This window comes from Ranitomeya variabilis, chromosome 7 (assembly GCF_051348905.1).
Source record: "Ranitomeya variabilis isolate aRanVar5 chromosome 7, aRanVar5.hap1, whole genome shotgun sequence".
Classification (NCBI taxonomy): Eukaryota; Metazoa; Chordata; class Amphibia; order Anura; family Dendrobatidae; genus Ranitomeya; species Ranitomeya variabilis.
The window spans coordinates 207,291,117-207,307,315 of record NC_135238.1 but is presented as its reverse complement, the minus strand read 5'-3'; the positions used below and the strand labels follow the sequence as shown (position 1 = coordinate 207,307,315).

Below are 16,199 nucleotides of genomic sequence, written 5' to 3'. Positions count from 1 at the left end.
TGGGGCTTAGCGCCGAGCGGCTTCGCCGCTCCGGCGATACCGCCGGCCATCCTGACCGTGGACACATACCCTTAGTCTTTTGAGCAGTTCTCATCCTCTTCAAGTTTTGAAAATGCTTGTATGGAGAAAAAAAAGTAATTGTCACTTCTTTGAAGCATCCCCTGAAGGCATCGGCTCCAAACAAGGCACTGTCGTATCAAAAGTCTGCAAAAAAAAACACTTTAGTAAAAAAAAACTTACAAGAAAATCTCTTTAAAACAGATTCAAGAAAAGAAAAACTTGTCAAAAAACTCCCCAAAGAAGAAGGGTATCATGAAGCATTTTCCACTAGACCACCGCTTTTGGCCACCTCAAAGAAAGTGCTTGCATATAAACGTAGGGCTTGTGGGCAAATCCATATTACGGGTCTGTAATGTATGGATCCATACCAAAAAAATACTATAGTCCCGTATCGGAGGTATATTGAGTTCAACATATGGGGCAGAAAAACCTCTGACAAAGCATGTTTATAACTGCATAAACGCATCCTTATTATAGTGGCTTAGTCTGCGGGTCAGAGCCACTATGGTGATGCCAAATTTATCAATTTTTACTATATCAATAAATATATTAAAAATAAATATATTCAAAATGTGAATCCTGTATTCCCTGTGGCCTTGCCTGTAGCTCAAACAATCACAAAGAGCTCAGAGAGCAGAGTCATTTTTGATGCATCTCAACTAATGTATTTTTTTTTAAAGAATTACAGAGGTGCGAAAATTGCATCCATTTATACTTTGCTTCTTTCCTTGCAGTCAATTGGTGATAGATGGCAATTTTCAAGTCCAGCTACAGATTGTCTTTGAAATTTGCACCAGAGCTTTGACATGCATTATGGTCTTGTTAAGTGATTGCCACGGTCTCTGCTCGTGTCGTCTATACTTGTATACTTTCCTCTAAGCTCTAAGATGGCCTTCATGTGTTTCGGAGATTATCTTAGTTCACCTCCCTGACTTTGCTAATGAAATTTAGATGGATTCACAATTTGGATGCTATTTAGTGGGTCACTCTGTGCTTTCCTGGATCATTAATATCAATACAAGTAAAATAATTTGAGGTCAAAATGTTCCCATTTTCCATAGCCAGGCAGAACCATGTGAGCATTTGGGAACTACAATTAGTTTTGAGAATTATTTTACTCAATTTCCTTACATTTATACCCATAGCAGAGCTGCATACATCCTATGGCTGTTTGGGTCGTCTGCAACTTCCCTCATTATGTAGATATTGATTTATTTGATTTACGAAAAACTAGATTAATACTGATGACTTGTATCAAAGATAAGATGTTGCGGCTCATAAAATATTTATTTTATTAAATATTTACTTTCCTTGATAAACAAAAACAATCTAGAGCCTCTTTTCTTTCAATTCTGCGTTGTGCTGTTCCTCTGTTATTCCTGCTAAAAATTTCCTACTGGGTGTTATTATTCTTCTTATAAAACAGGTGTGTCATTGTGTCCTCTGACATTGTGATCAGTGATCTGTCAGAGTGTGTGGGACGCGCCCCTAACTGGTAATGCCCAGATTGAGGTAGTAGAACACGGCACTCATACAATGAAGGATAGGAGGTGCTCAAGTAGGGCGTCCTGCCCAAAGTATCCAAAAATAAATAGAACTTGGCACTAGTGATGAGCAAGTGTACTGGTTGCTCAGGTTTTCCCGAGCACGCTCGGGTGGTCTCCGAGTATTTATGACTGCTCGGAGATTTAGTTTTCATTGCCCCAGCTGAATGATTTACAGCTACTAGCGAGCTTGATTACATGTGGAGATTCCCTAGCAACCAGGCAACCCCCACATGTACTCAGGCTGGGTAGTAGCTGTAAATCATTCATCTGCGGAGATGAAAACTAAATCTCCGAACACTAACAAATACTCGGAGATCACCCGAGAGTGCTCGGGAAAACCCGAGCAACGAGTACACTTGCTCATCACTAGTTGGCACTCAAATGGTGATATGGCTTGACAATGGTCCAGATGTGGATCTAAAGCAAAAAGTTGAATGTTTTCGGTCCACATCCGGACCTTCATCAGAACAAATTTACTGATATGGAAAATACTATCAATATCCTGCCATTTGCAGATCCAAAGGTTTCAAGTTGCCTGGATGCCGTGATGGGTCCTGCGTGCGTCATAGCAAAACGGCTTTGGAGGACTAGGAAAAAATATGAGACACTAAGCATAAAATTTGACCAAATATTATGTGCCCATCAACCATCGTCAAGGTGGTCTCAGCCTGATGGGTCCCTGACCTGTGTGAATACCTCTCTAAGGCTTCGGTCGCATACCGCTCTGTGCTGACGCACGCAGGGCTCATCACGGCATCCAGGCAACTTGAAACCTTTGGATCTGCAAATGGCAGGATATTGATAGTATTTACCATACCAGTAAATTTGTTCTGATGAAGGTCCGGATATGGACCGAAAACATTCAACTCTTTGCTTTATGGATGCACTATAAATAATTTGTTTTTTCAAGCCATATCACCATTTGAGTGCCAAGTTCTATTTACTTTTGGTAACGCCCAGATGTTACTTGATTCATACATTTTCAGGAAGGATAACAGAGAAAATTCACAACAAAGAGCACGAAGATGCACCAGAATTGTTATTTTCTAAAATGACATTGTCAGAAGACCTTAAAGGGAACTTGTTACCTCCCCAGGGCATTTTTAAGTAAAAGAGCCACCTTCAGCAGCACTGAGGCTGCATTCTGTGACGGTGGCTCTTATGCTTAGAATCCTTAGGAATGCTGAAATAAGCACTTTCATAAATGGCCCACCATACCTCTATTGAGTCCCAGAAGTATGGTGTCTCCCCCGGTGTCAACCACCACCGAGATTTCAATAATCCTCCTCTTGCGTCTGTGCGCCGCCTCCTGTGCTGATGCCCGGCACCTGTGCTGTGCCAACAGTTCTCGGGCATGCGCAGTGCGTGCTGCCCGGGAACTGACATCAGACTATCGCGACTGCGTGTTGCGGAGGCCCCAGATCCCGCCCCGCAGTGTGTTATGGTGTATTGACACTGCAGGGCTGGGAATCTGGCGCCTGCGCAGTGGAGCGGGTCACTGTGCTCCATTGAAGATAGTGCCGAAGTCTAGCGAGAGATGCAAGCTCCGGGCATCAACAGAGGAGGCAGTGCACAGAAGTAAGAGGAGGATGATTGACATCTCGGCAGCGGTTGACAATGGGGGAGAAGACATACCTCTGGGACTCAATAGAGCCATTTATAAAAGTGATTATTTCAGCATTCTTAGGGATTCTAAGCATAAGAGCCACCATCACAGAATGCAGCCTTAGTGCTGCTGAAGGTGGCTCTTTTACTTAAAAACGCCCTGGGGAGGGTGACAAGTTCCTTTTAAGTCCTATTTACAGTAATTGACAAACTGAGCTGAGCCACATCTGTAACATCGTTAACATCTTAATGTATACTTACCTTGTAATGTCTTCACATCCTGTACTGTCCAGATGTGTTCGGATCCCAGAATTCCAAGCGGCGGAAGTTCACCAACCGCCATATTGGGTCACCCAAGTGATGAGTGTCTCAATATGGAAACTGCTGGTGGTACCAGCCTCTTGCGCGGTACCACCAGCGGAACACCGTCACACCACACACACTGTATACACCATACGCACCACACACACACACAGCTCAAATGGGACAGCACATGAGGGGAGAACACAGCACAGGAAGGAGAGAGACAGCAGACAATGGGGAGAGCACATGGGGTAGACAGGTCAAAGAAGAGAGCACAGACAGGAGAAGTCACCACATGGGGAAAGAGAGAGTGGATAGGTGGGTGAGCACATGGGGGAGAGAGATTCTCAACGCTGCAAAGTCTGCCTCCATCGTGACATTACCGCCCTCCCGATGCGATAGCATCGGGCTTCCATATAGTCTAATAACAAGTAATAAGGTTTCACGTTGCAACACAGTCACAAATGTTTACAAATAAGTTAGATTTTCTGTCAATGGTCACATATGACTCACATGCCACAGGCTTCAGTGCAAGATGCATGTAACTCACATGCCATAGACCTCAATGTAGGTTTCAGGCACCTCACGTTGCAAAACACTTCATTGCAAGTTGCAAACTACTCACATACCATGGACTTCAGTGCAAAGTGCATGTGACTCACATGCAATAGGGTACGTTCCCACGATCACAACATAGCAGCACTTTGGACGCAGCATATTTTCCCCGAGTCCAAAACGCTGTGTTCAATCACGCAGTTAAATTGGCATGTGTTCATTGAACAAAGCAGATTTACCACATCCAGTCCATTCCAATGTGAACATTTCTGTAGAAATTGACACATTGCAGCTCATAAATCTGCACCATGGGTGAGTATACGCAGCATCAAATAGAAGCACGGTGGCCATGGGATTTCCATAAATCCCATCGACTGTGCTTGTACAGGTGCTTCTAAAAAAAATAGAATATCATCAAAAAGTGAATTTATTTCAGTTCTTCAATACAAAAAGTGAAACTCATACATTATATAGAGTCATTACAAACAGAGTGATCTATTTCAAGTGTTTATTTCTGTTAATGTTGATGATTATGGCTTAGAGCAGAAAAGCTAATGGAAACAATAGTCAGAAATGTATTCAACACATTTTATATTCTTATAAAATCAGAATTGATGGGATTTGCTGAATAACTAGAAGAGAATTGATATTGTGAACTATTACCAGGGGAGAAGTGTTAGGTGTTTGCTCTGCATAATCAGACACACACATGGAGGGGGAACAAGGAGCGATAGCCACCGGCTGAACAGTTTGAGGTATAAATATTTCAGGCTGTGATTGGTAGCGTTGGCAGAATGCCATGGGCTGCCATAGGCATAAATCCGGTGCTATACATACACAAAGATGACATACGTTTGTGAAAAATAGACATCTGATGAGGCCTCATTCTATCGTCCATATTTCATGAATGTGCTGTATCCATCCTTTTGTTTCTCGGGTTCACATGTCTGAATTTTTGCAAAAAAATAAATAAATAACCCATGAGACATGACAAATTTAATCACAGATCAAAATCGCACATTTAACCCCTTAAATTTTCATTTTTGCATTTCCGTTTTTTCCTCCCCTTCTTCCTAGACCCGTAACTCTTTCATTTTTCTGTCTGTTTAGAAATATGAGAGTTTGTTTTTTGTTGTACTTTTGAAAACATCATTCATTTTACCACAAAGTGTACTGGAAAATGGGGGAAAAAAATCCAAATGCGGTGTAATTTTGAAAAAAAAACCCCCCACAATTCTGAAATAGTGTTTTGGGAATTGTTTTTAAGGTGTACATTTTATGGTTAAAAATGACCATGCAATATGATTCTTGTCATCGTTACCATTAAGGCGATATCCAACAATTATTTTAGTGGTGAAAAAAATCAGAAATTTGCACAAAAGTTTTTTTTGGGGTTGTGTCACCATTTTCCAACATTTTTACTTTTCCGTTAATGCAGCTGTGTGATGGCTAATTTTTTGTGGGGTGAGATGGCGTTTTTATTAGTATTAGTTTATTTTAGATAGATGTGACTTTTTTGATTGCTTGTTACAGCTATTTTTTGTGGAATTGCGGCCACCAAAAAACATAATTTGGGCGTTCTTGAATTGTTTCTGTTTATGGTGTTTACTGATTGAGTTAATTGTTTTTATATTTTGATAGATCAGACTTTTCTGAACGTGACAATATCGCATGTGTATTTTTTAGTATCTTTATTTTCAATGGGCGAAGAGTGGGGTGATTTGAACTTTTAAGGTTTTTTTATTTTTTCATGTTTTAAAACTTTTCTTTGTTTACTTTTTCCTGTTCTTGCTATCCCCCTTAGCGGACTTGAAGGTGCGATCATCTAATCACTTGTACTATACACAGCGATGACACAGCATGGCTGCCTATAGCGGAAATCATGGTTTCCTTAAAAGCCCAGCGACAACCATCATCTCCTATCTCAGTAATGTCTTCAATGAATACAGATTTTACCTGTGAACCGAGAACTTTTTTTTTAGAATGAACGATCTGTCCAGGAGGAGAAAGAAGCAGATTTCTCTGATAAGGAATATTACAAAGTTTCTTATTTTCAGGTGTACTAATGATTTATGAAATAAAAATGAAATTGACGATTACACTTTAAGGCCACGTTAAGTATTTGGTCGGTATATTACATCATTATTAACCCCTTTTTCAGGTGCGTTATCTGTTAATGTAAATTTAGAAGGTTTTCACGTTACTGGTAGCAGAAAGGCTCTGGAAAAGCTTTATGGCTCCTTGTCATCAAAAGAAATCCATTAAATTCTGCACTCCCAAATCCAAATGCCCCCTTTCCTTTTGAGCCCCAGTGTGCCTAAACCACGTATAGCATCCACATATTTAGCATTTCTATAGCGATGACAGCCCACCTAATTTACAGGTGCGTGTCTCCAAAAGCACGAGCTCAGCATAACATGCTGGTCACTACAACGTACTGGTCACTACAACGTACTGGTAACTACAACGTACTGGTCACTACAACGTACTGGTCACTACAACGTACTGGTCACTACAACGTACTGGTCACTACAACGTACTGGCCACTACAACGTACTGGTCACTACAACGTACTGGTAACTACAACGTACTGGTCACTACAACGTACTGGTAACTACAACGTACTGGTCACTACAACGTACTGGTAACTACAACGTACTGGTAACTACAACGTACTGGTCACTACAATGTGCAGGCACTACAATATCAGTCAGTTTGCAATTTTCACTCAGCAACATACACTGTTGCTTGTTTTTGGAAAATACATATGAAGTTAAAATCTTCACTACACTTGCAGATAAATTCCCAAAGGGGTATAACTTACTAAATGGGGTAATATTGGGGGTGGTATTTTGCTCTTCTGGCACTTAGGGGCTTTGTATATGGAGCCTGCAAACTATTCTAGGAAAATCTGCACTCCAGGAGGCAAATAGCGTTCCGTCCATCCTGAGTCTCACTGTGGGGCTAAGCAGTACTGTACAGCCACATATGGGGTATAGCCACATTTAGCAGAAATTGTGGGACAAATTTTAGTTCCATTTTTACTCATTTTCCCTTGAAAAATGAAAAATCTGGGGTTAAAACAAAATTTTGGTGGTTAAAATGTAATTATTTTTTTCTTCACTACCCAATGGTATAAAATTCTGTGACACGCCCGTGGTGTCAGTATGATCACACTGCACCCGTAGATTAATTCATTGAGAGGTATAGTTTGTAAAATGGGGTCACTTATGGGGGGTTCTGCTATTTTGACATCTTAGGTACTCTCCCAGAGGGTCATTTAACCTGCAAAGCCTAAGAATAAAATCTGCATGAAATGATGGCACTTCTTCCCTTCTGAGTTTTGCACTGTGCCTCAAAAGTAGTTCTCGATTAAAAGTAGTGTACTGACACTCAGGAGAAATTGAACAACAAACTGAGAGGTCCATTTATCCCTATTAACCCTTCTAAAAATTAGAAATTTGGGGCTAAAACAACATTTTAGCAGTAAAGATGTAATTATTTTTTCTTCCCCGCTCAATTCTATACATTTCAGTGAGGCACATATGGTGTCAACATGCTCACTGAATGTGGGTTTCTGCTGTTCTGGCACCTCAGGGCCTCTGCCAATGTGATATGGCACCTGCAAACCATTCCAGCAAAATCTGAACCCTAAAATGGGGCTTCTTCCCTTCTGAGCTTTGTACTATACCTCAAAAGTAGCTTTCCCCCACATATGGGGAATCGGTGGACTCAAGAGAAATTGAACAACAAATTGTATGGTGCAATTCTCCTGTCACCCTTGTCAAAATAAAAAATGGGGATAAACGTAAATGTTTGTGGGAAAAATGTGATTTTTTTTATTTTCACAGCTCAACATTATAAATTTATGTGGTGCACCTGGGGGTTCAATGTGCTCCTCTCACCACACATCTAGATAAGTTTATTTAGGGGTCTAGTTTCCAAAATGGGGTCACTTGTTGAGGCTTCCTACTGTTTAGTCACATCAGAGGCTTTCCAAAGACGACATGATGACCACTCTCGATTCCAGCCAATTTTGCGTTCAAAAATTCAAGTGGTGCTCCTTCCCTTCTAAGCCCTGCAGTGTACCCAAACAAGTTTTCCCCCATGTATGGAGTATTGACATACTCAGGAGAAATTGCACTACACATTTTGCTGTCCATTTTCTCCTGTTACCCTTGAAAAATATAAAAAAAATTGGGTCTAAAGTAAAATTTCTGTCAAAAAAATGTTAAATGTTAATTTTTTCCTTCCACATTACATTAATTCCTGTGAAGCGCCTGAAGGGTTAATAAACTTCTTGAATGTGATTTTGAACACCTTTGAGGGGTGCAGTTTTTAGAATGGTGTCAATTTTGGGTATTGTCTGTCTTGTAGGCCCCTCAAAGTCAATTCAAATGTGATGTGGTCCCTAAAAAAATGGTTTTGTAAATGTTATAGGAAAAATGAGAAATTGCAGGTCAACTTTTACCCCTTTTAACTTCCTAACAAAAAATTATGTTTCAAAAATTGTGCTCATGTAAAGTACACATGCGAGAAAGATTCTTTATTTGTGTGACACAAAACCCTGGTTTAAGGGCATAAAAATTAAAAGTTTAAAAATTGCAAAATTTTCAAAATTGTCACCAAATTTTCATTTTTTTCTCCCATTTTTTCTTCTCGTATGGAAGGATCCTATGGCAATCCACTGCCCCGAGTAACAGGCTCACGTTGTCCCTAGCAGCCTATTGCCTATGACCACTGCTGTCACTTCACGACACTTTTTCTAACTGTTCTTGGCACTTCCTGAACTTAGCACCAACCCTCCCTAATCTGGGCCAGCCGTTATAGTTAACTTTGTCTAGGCTATCCTGCTGCCCCAGAGCGTTTTGCTTTCAGATAACATATATAAAAAAAAAATACATTTAACCACTTCAGGTGTCAGAGAGTAGAACATCATATCCACCACTCCTACACACATGCCATCCTAGTGTTTGTTAGGAGAAGCTTTAGAACTCTTCATCAGTTTTCTTTGCAAAAAAAAACTGACAACGCTCTGGTGGTAAGAACTGACCAAACACTGATGAAAATCTGGTCCAAAACACGGATGAATATCAGTCATCAGAGTGTGGAGATGCAGTAGTACAAGCTACAACTTCACAGCAGAAACCAAAGGGTTAGCCTTGATTTCTGCCATTTATCACTTGTGATTTTTACACATGAGAAATCCAATGTGTGAACATACCCGTCATATGAAATTACTTCTTAGTATCCGTGGTTGTGTTTTTAGCATTGTGAATGAAAATGACTATGCTGGAGCTGTTCTGCTGCGTGCTCCGGCTGAGACTTGGTGAGGTTAGGACACTTCCATTGAAGCTTAACCTTAAATACACCTAAATGATTTTCCACAACAATGCCTGCGCTAACCGCGGCAAGAACACAGCAATTGGAGAACAATCTTCAAAGTGCAGCAAGAAAATGACAACGTGTAATGGTGACTTTTCTTACAAATGCAAGTTACGCCGATTACATCCCAAATGTCTAAGCTTACAACCATTGCAGCTAAATTCACAAAGCGGCGAGAATGTTTTTATTCTCTCTGACTGAAACAATGAGATCTCAGCATGATAGAGGTTATGAATGTAGCAAAGTTGAGTTTATCACCTAATTAAGATATCTGTGGTTTTATATTTTTCAATAAAAACTAATACAAACTGTATATAATATTAAATAGATCTCTTAGCCCTGATGAAGCTGGTATATTTACTTTAAAAATCTATGTAAGAATGACTGGATAATCCTGAGAGAGATCTCATAAGTCTGAGTGCATTCAGTCTCAGCCTGACTAATAGTTGCAGCTTGTACTGAGCAGTGTGAGATTTTAGCAGCAGCAGTGAAGAGGGACACTTAGGAGCTGTCGACCGGACTAGGTAGCTGGTGATAGAAATAAACTTTGATAAAGGATTATAAAAAATGAATTTTAAAAGTAAATATAACAGACTCATCATGTCTAAGAGATCAATTTATCCGTGCATACAATTTTGCATTGTGAAATTTGGTGACAGATCTGCTGTAATGGTGTGCCACCTGTGCGGGCAATCCGAAGGAGACGCCACAGATATCCTAGCACCTGACTGAGACCACCATTGTTGTTACCTAACGTATGGAGTTGTTATGTGATCACTGTTAGTATAATTTGAGCACCATATGCCGGTATTTACACTGTGTGGACTTTATGGATTATGTTTAAAGTGATACCATATGGGATGCGCTAACAGAAGCTACTGCACTCGGCATTATCCAGTGTCAGGTCTTATTCACACCCCCAGAGTTTGTCATCCGTGTGCTATTTGTTTTCTTTCACTGACAGCTGGCGGACAGATTTAATTCTATATAGTAATCAGACTGTTGGTTATTTCCGCTGAAATCGTCAGGCCTGTTGAACTTTTGCTTGGGGGCGTTAAGATTGGCCCTGTTTTCAGACATGGTGTCCTGAGATTCTGTCCCACAGGACTCAGGTCATCACTAAAGTCTAAATTTTTCTTGACCTTTGGACAGAAATGTTGATGCAAACTAATTCTCTGACTATTTTCACATTTTCTTTCCTTCTTATTTTTAGACTCCTTGGCTCTGGAACACAAGGCAGTGTTGGTACAACTATCCCTACCAGGTAATCATAATTTGTTATCCAAATACTTGTTCCACTGATGGCTATACCTCCCAACTTCCCCATACACATGTACGCTCAGGTTGGCCAAGTATGCATGTGCTTTTAATAAGGGGAAGGGTAGTAAGCTTCAGCCTTGTTTTCCTTTAGAAAAAAAAAAGAGTGGGCAAAGTGAAATTCCACCTGCCCGATCTGCCAAAAGAATGTCGGAATCACTTGATACTCAGTAGGCTTTTTTCTCACTCAGTCTCACTAGAGTGCAAATTTACTGTTTGTGCCAAAGAAGAACCTGGTGCATACATTAATCACATCCATCAGCTTCATTCACCAGCCAGAGGCTAAAAGAGTTTTGGCCCCGCTGTGGTCGGTATATGCTGATATTCAAAGAGCACCTTTCACCGGTTTGAGCATGTTACACTGGCCACATCATCAAAACGTGGCTGCAGAAATCACTAAAATGTCGGTTTTATTTTTACATTTCTCCTCTCTGTTACAGTTATAATAACTTGGCTAACATTGAAACGCCCCTGGAGTAAATATGCAATAAAAAATAACTTTTAATGTTTTGAATGAAAATGACAAATACAACAACAAGCACCATACACATATATAAAAGTGCTCTCTGAGTACACCCTATTGATGGTGGAAGATTGGCGTGCTGTCGGTCAAAGTGTCGCATACTTCAACGATACAATTAATTATGTTTGTTCGCACAAAATAAAGAAACTTGCATCACCAAAACAGAGTGTGCAGTGAATCTCTCTAACCAATACCCTATGATGAATACCCTCGTTTCTGCACCTGCCTATCAGCGGAGGTTGGCACTCTAGGTATATTGCGATTGGCAATGGGGCACCCGCTCATTGACGGCAGTCCCCAGCTCTCCTAGATGACGCTATGTCATCCATACTGGGTGTGAAGAGAGGGAATATCTGAGCAGACAGGTCGTTGGACCTACAGGTATATATAGGCAAGCGCCAAAGAGTTAAATGGGCAAGTGAACTGACAGGCATCAAAAAGATAACAGTAGATGATTTACGATGACATAATGGTACCCCTCTAAGCTATTCCCTGCCAATAAAATGGCACCCTACTTCACAGTGGATATGGCGACCCATAGAGGGGGACATACACCTATCCCATATGTTTTTGAATGCATTTCCAGTTGGATGTGGGACTGGGAGCATTCAAGAGATGCTTTCAATAGGATTGTAAGTTGCCAATAAATCCACCTCATCCTTCACACCCACAAAGCAGGAGAAGGTTATAAGAAGATAGCAAAGGGTTTTCAAGTTGCCCTTTCCTCAGTTCAAAATATAATTGAGAAATGGCAGTTAACACGAAAAGTGGAGGTCAAGATAAGGTCTAGAAGACTAAGAAAAATTTCAGTGAGAGCTGCTCATATGATTGCTGGAGAGACAAATCAGAACCCCCGCTTGACTGTAGAAGACTTTCAGAAATATTTGGAAGACTCTGTAGTTGTGGTACATTGTTATACTGTTCAGAGACACCTGCAAAAATATGGCATTCATGGAAGAGTCATCAGAAGAAAACCTCTCCTGCGTCCTTACCATAAAATTCAGCATCAGAAGTATACAAAAGAACATCTAAACAAGCCGGATGCATTTTGTAAAAAAGTCCTGTGGACTGTTAAAATAAAACTCTTTGCCCACAATGATCAAAGGTATTTGTGGAGCAAAAAGGGCACAGAATTTCAGGAAAAGAACATCTCGCCAACCATTAGGCATGGGTGCGAATCAATCATGCTTTGGAGTGGTGTTGCAGCCAATGGCATGAGGAATATGGAAAGAATGGATGCAATTACATTTTGACAAATGCTTGATGCAAACATAACATCATCTGTAAAAAAGCTGAAGTTGAAAAGAGGATGGCTTCTATAAATGGATAATGATCCTAAACATATGTCAAAATCCACAATACACTACCCCAAAAGGCGCAAACTGAAGGTTTTACAGTGGCCCTCACAGTCCCCTGATCTGAACATCATTGAAAATCTGTGGCTAGACCTCAAAATAGCAGAGGATGTAAGACGAATCTCACAGAACTGGTAGAATTGCCCAAGAATGAATGGCTGAAAATCAATCAAACAAGAATTGAAAGACTCTTGTCTGACTACATAAAGGGTTTACAAGCTGTGATATTTGCAAAAGGGGGCCCATTTTCCTTTTTGTAATTTTTAAAACATAAAAAATGACAATATGTATTTGTTTGACTAAAATTCAAAGGAAACGTGTCATCTTTAACTTTATGCCTTTTAGAGATCATTTAATCTCCAACTTGCTTAACTGTTCACAATAACCCAAAGGTTTACATGCCATTGCAGATAAATAGAGATATGAGCGCTATAGTAACAATTGAGCTTTGTTCACATGTGCATTTTTGGCTCTTCCACCGCAGCTGTAATATTTCAATATGAAATTATGGAACTTGATGAACCCCCATTATAAGTGGTTGCTGTAATGTCCAGTACTCCATTATTTTTTATCTTATGTCCTATGACATAACAGGAAACAGAAAATGGTAATGCAGATGTTAACGCAGCCTAAACCAGTGGATTAACCGAAGCATAATTGAAATTAGCGGTATGGGTTCTGGAAGTTGTTCTCAGTTACAGAAGTTTCTCCCGATAGATTACAATTTAGTAGTTGATTTAGTAATACCATCGTCCTCCTCTAGTCACATTTTCCAGGATTTTGTCCTCCAACCAAGGTCTTTGTGGATATAATATGTAGGGGTCAGCAGCAGTCGGCAAAGTCCGCCTTTGGGATTTTTGTTTGAATAATGCTTCTAAAAATCCCATTGCAAAACTCAACATTTGATAAGAATGTGAACAGACATCATGAAAGATTTACAAAAAAAAACCCTGAAGGATCACATCTGTTACACAGTGTTACATGGATATGTGGAAGCTGCTGCTGATCTTTACTGGGGAATTTTTTACATTCTGGATCCAGCTGTTTCATTTCTTCTTCACCATCACCCCCCTCGTAATCAGGAAGCTACTCTGTTAGCAGTCTTTCAATACAATAGTGAAGTATACACATTATGACAAGGATCCAGTATCCTAAACAACTTGATCATTATTAGGATTTATGTGTAAGAGCGCACCTGTAGTTTGAAGATGAACTACTTATATCAGGGAACTAGCTGTAATACTTTGTGTGCCCTGCGGAGGCACTGCAGGGAAAATGATTCCTCCTAATAACTCCTCCCACTTTACAATGGCACCAGATCTGTTTACTTATTAGTCAGGTTTTGAAAATTTTCTAGTAAGACTTGACGTTTCTAGAACATGTAACAAATCTAGACTATAGCAAATAAGCTATTTTTTGGTACGATTTGCCATGGTGAGTCTACCTCATTGATCCTTACATTCCTAAAGAGAGGATCCGTCAGCTCTCCTGACATATGTTTTAATAAAGCACTCTCCATCCTTATCTGGACCTGCTCAGTCACATCTGTTTATCGACAAGAGCTGCCGCATAGACCGTGATATTGTTTGCTCCGTAATCCCTCCTAAAGTTGACGAACTTGTCTGACTTCCTGCTATCTGACTGTAGCTATTCCTCTGACTACAGTTTTGTCTCCTGATTGTTACCTGATTCTGTCCTTGGAGCTCAGTGATGCAGTAGGCAGCTACTCCGTGGCTGCAACCCAGGTGGCCCTATTTTAAGTCCAGATCCCAGTATAGGAGAGAAAGGGTGAGGGAAGGGTGTAATTTTTGGCCCTGCTACATGGAGTGGTTAGCACCAGGTGTATCTGATGTTGCCTTTTTGAGCCCATGGCAAACACACTTTACAAGCACCTATTAGAACTATGTATTGTTCTTTTTTTCTGTTATTCCTACTGGTAATTTATAAGTGAGTAAATGATCAGTTAGGTTTTACCATCTCTTTTGTTATTGGTGTGATGACAATGTCTGCGTTTATAAGGGGAAGATTAATATCCTCTTGCACTCTAGTCACAGGTTCTTATCTAGCCGAATTTCTTAGACTGTATTCCCACTATGGGGAAGAACCTTAGTGATTTTTGCAGGAATTTTTCAGACCCTATAGTCACCAGAGCCTTGGTAAAACTGCTAGCACAGCATGCCAACATAGCTGGTTCCATTGTGGTAGTGGTGAATGGTTTATTGTCATATTGTTTTAGAAAATAAAATGCACTTTTTGAGAAGAAAAAAATATTACTTCAAAATGTGTGCGTCTTGTAGTCTGCAGTCAGATCCCTTAGTGATCTAGCAAGGTTCTCACATAGTGTAACTCCCTATCACTGTGTCGCTGCACAGTTCTCTCTCTGTCTCTGATCTGTCTGACACTGATCCAGGGCAAGAGAAGAAAGTGAATAAAAACTGCATACTGCTTCCTGCCATAGACCCAAGTACAGATACTGTTGATCCTGAAAACACATTCCATGAAAAAGCAGGACAGGAAAGGATAGGGCATGGTTAGTTGGAGGACCGCCCATGATGTCATGGGTGCATGTGTGTTGTATGCGTGCTGCAGAGTTCTCTGGGTATGTATAATGTGCATGCTAAACAAAGTCCAGCTCACCATTTTCGGCATCCCTGGAGACTCGGAGCACGGAACCGCTGTGTCAGGGTGTAGGCAAAACAGGAAAAGGAAGGAGATCCAGCTCAACGATATAGTGAAAAAAATCCGTAACTTTATTCACTTCAAATATAGTGTGGAGGATAAAACATCAGCAGCAATAAGAATAAAAACAATATCAACGCGTTTCTGGTGACAGAGCACCCTTAGTCATGATATCTGTTATATGACTTGTCTCATACTTTTATACTGATATCTGGTGAACCCACCGGTGCTACAATTAGTAGACGTAATTGTCTAACAAAGTAGAGACACATGAAGATAAATACAAAGCAAACATAATAGTAAAAACAGGACAAATGCTTTGGCTAGATGGAATTACAAAAATTGCATACAAAATTGTATATTATTTAGGAAAAATTGAGATTAGGAATATAAAAGCTAAATTTAGCGCAATTGAGCAGGTTTGAAAGATTCCGGTGCAAGAGATCTGCATGTCGAAAATAGGGAACAAATTGACCTAGAACAATATTAGGGTAGAAGTCAAAAAATAGTTCTAACAGTGGTTGGTTAGTTTTTGTCCGATTATAATCTATGACTATACCAGCATGAAAAAGAAGAGGTGATAGCGGGTACGATGGATTATACCATAAATTCCAAAATAGGAAAAAGACAGAATAGATCATTATATATATTAATATTTTTTAATTATTTGTTGTTTATTTTTTATATTTTAAATATATGTATTAATAGAACTTAAATGCCAACCAGAGTTAGTAACCTGAGGAATAAATATTATATATGGGTTATGACCAGTTGCGATGCAGACTCTCTTGGTTCAGGAATCACCCTTGAAATATAAATAGACTCATGGATAAATAGACAAGGCAAAAGACAGCAAGACTGCACGAGTCT

At 40.0% G+C, this 16,199-nt stretch overlaps 1 protein-coding gene across 3 annotated transcripts in view; it reads left to right on the top strand.

Annotated features, from left to right (window-relative positions):
- Positions 1 to 16,199, top strand: part of CERS6 (ceramide synthase 6) — a 237,715-nt gene that overhangs the window by 174,606 nt on the left and 46,910 nt on the right. For all 3 annotated transcript variants that reach the window (XM_077272784.1, XM_077272786.1, XM_077272785.1), the window contains exon 5: positions 10,669 to 10,719. In XM_077272784.1, coding sequence (XP_077128899.1) covers positions 10,669 to 10,719 — 51 coding nt within the window. The remainder of the gene's footprint in view (positions 1 to 10,668; positions 10,720 to 16,199) is intronic.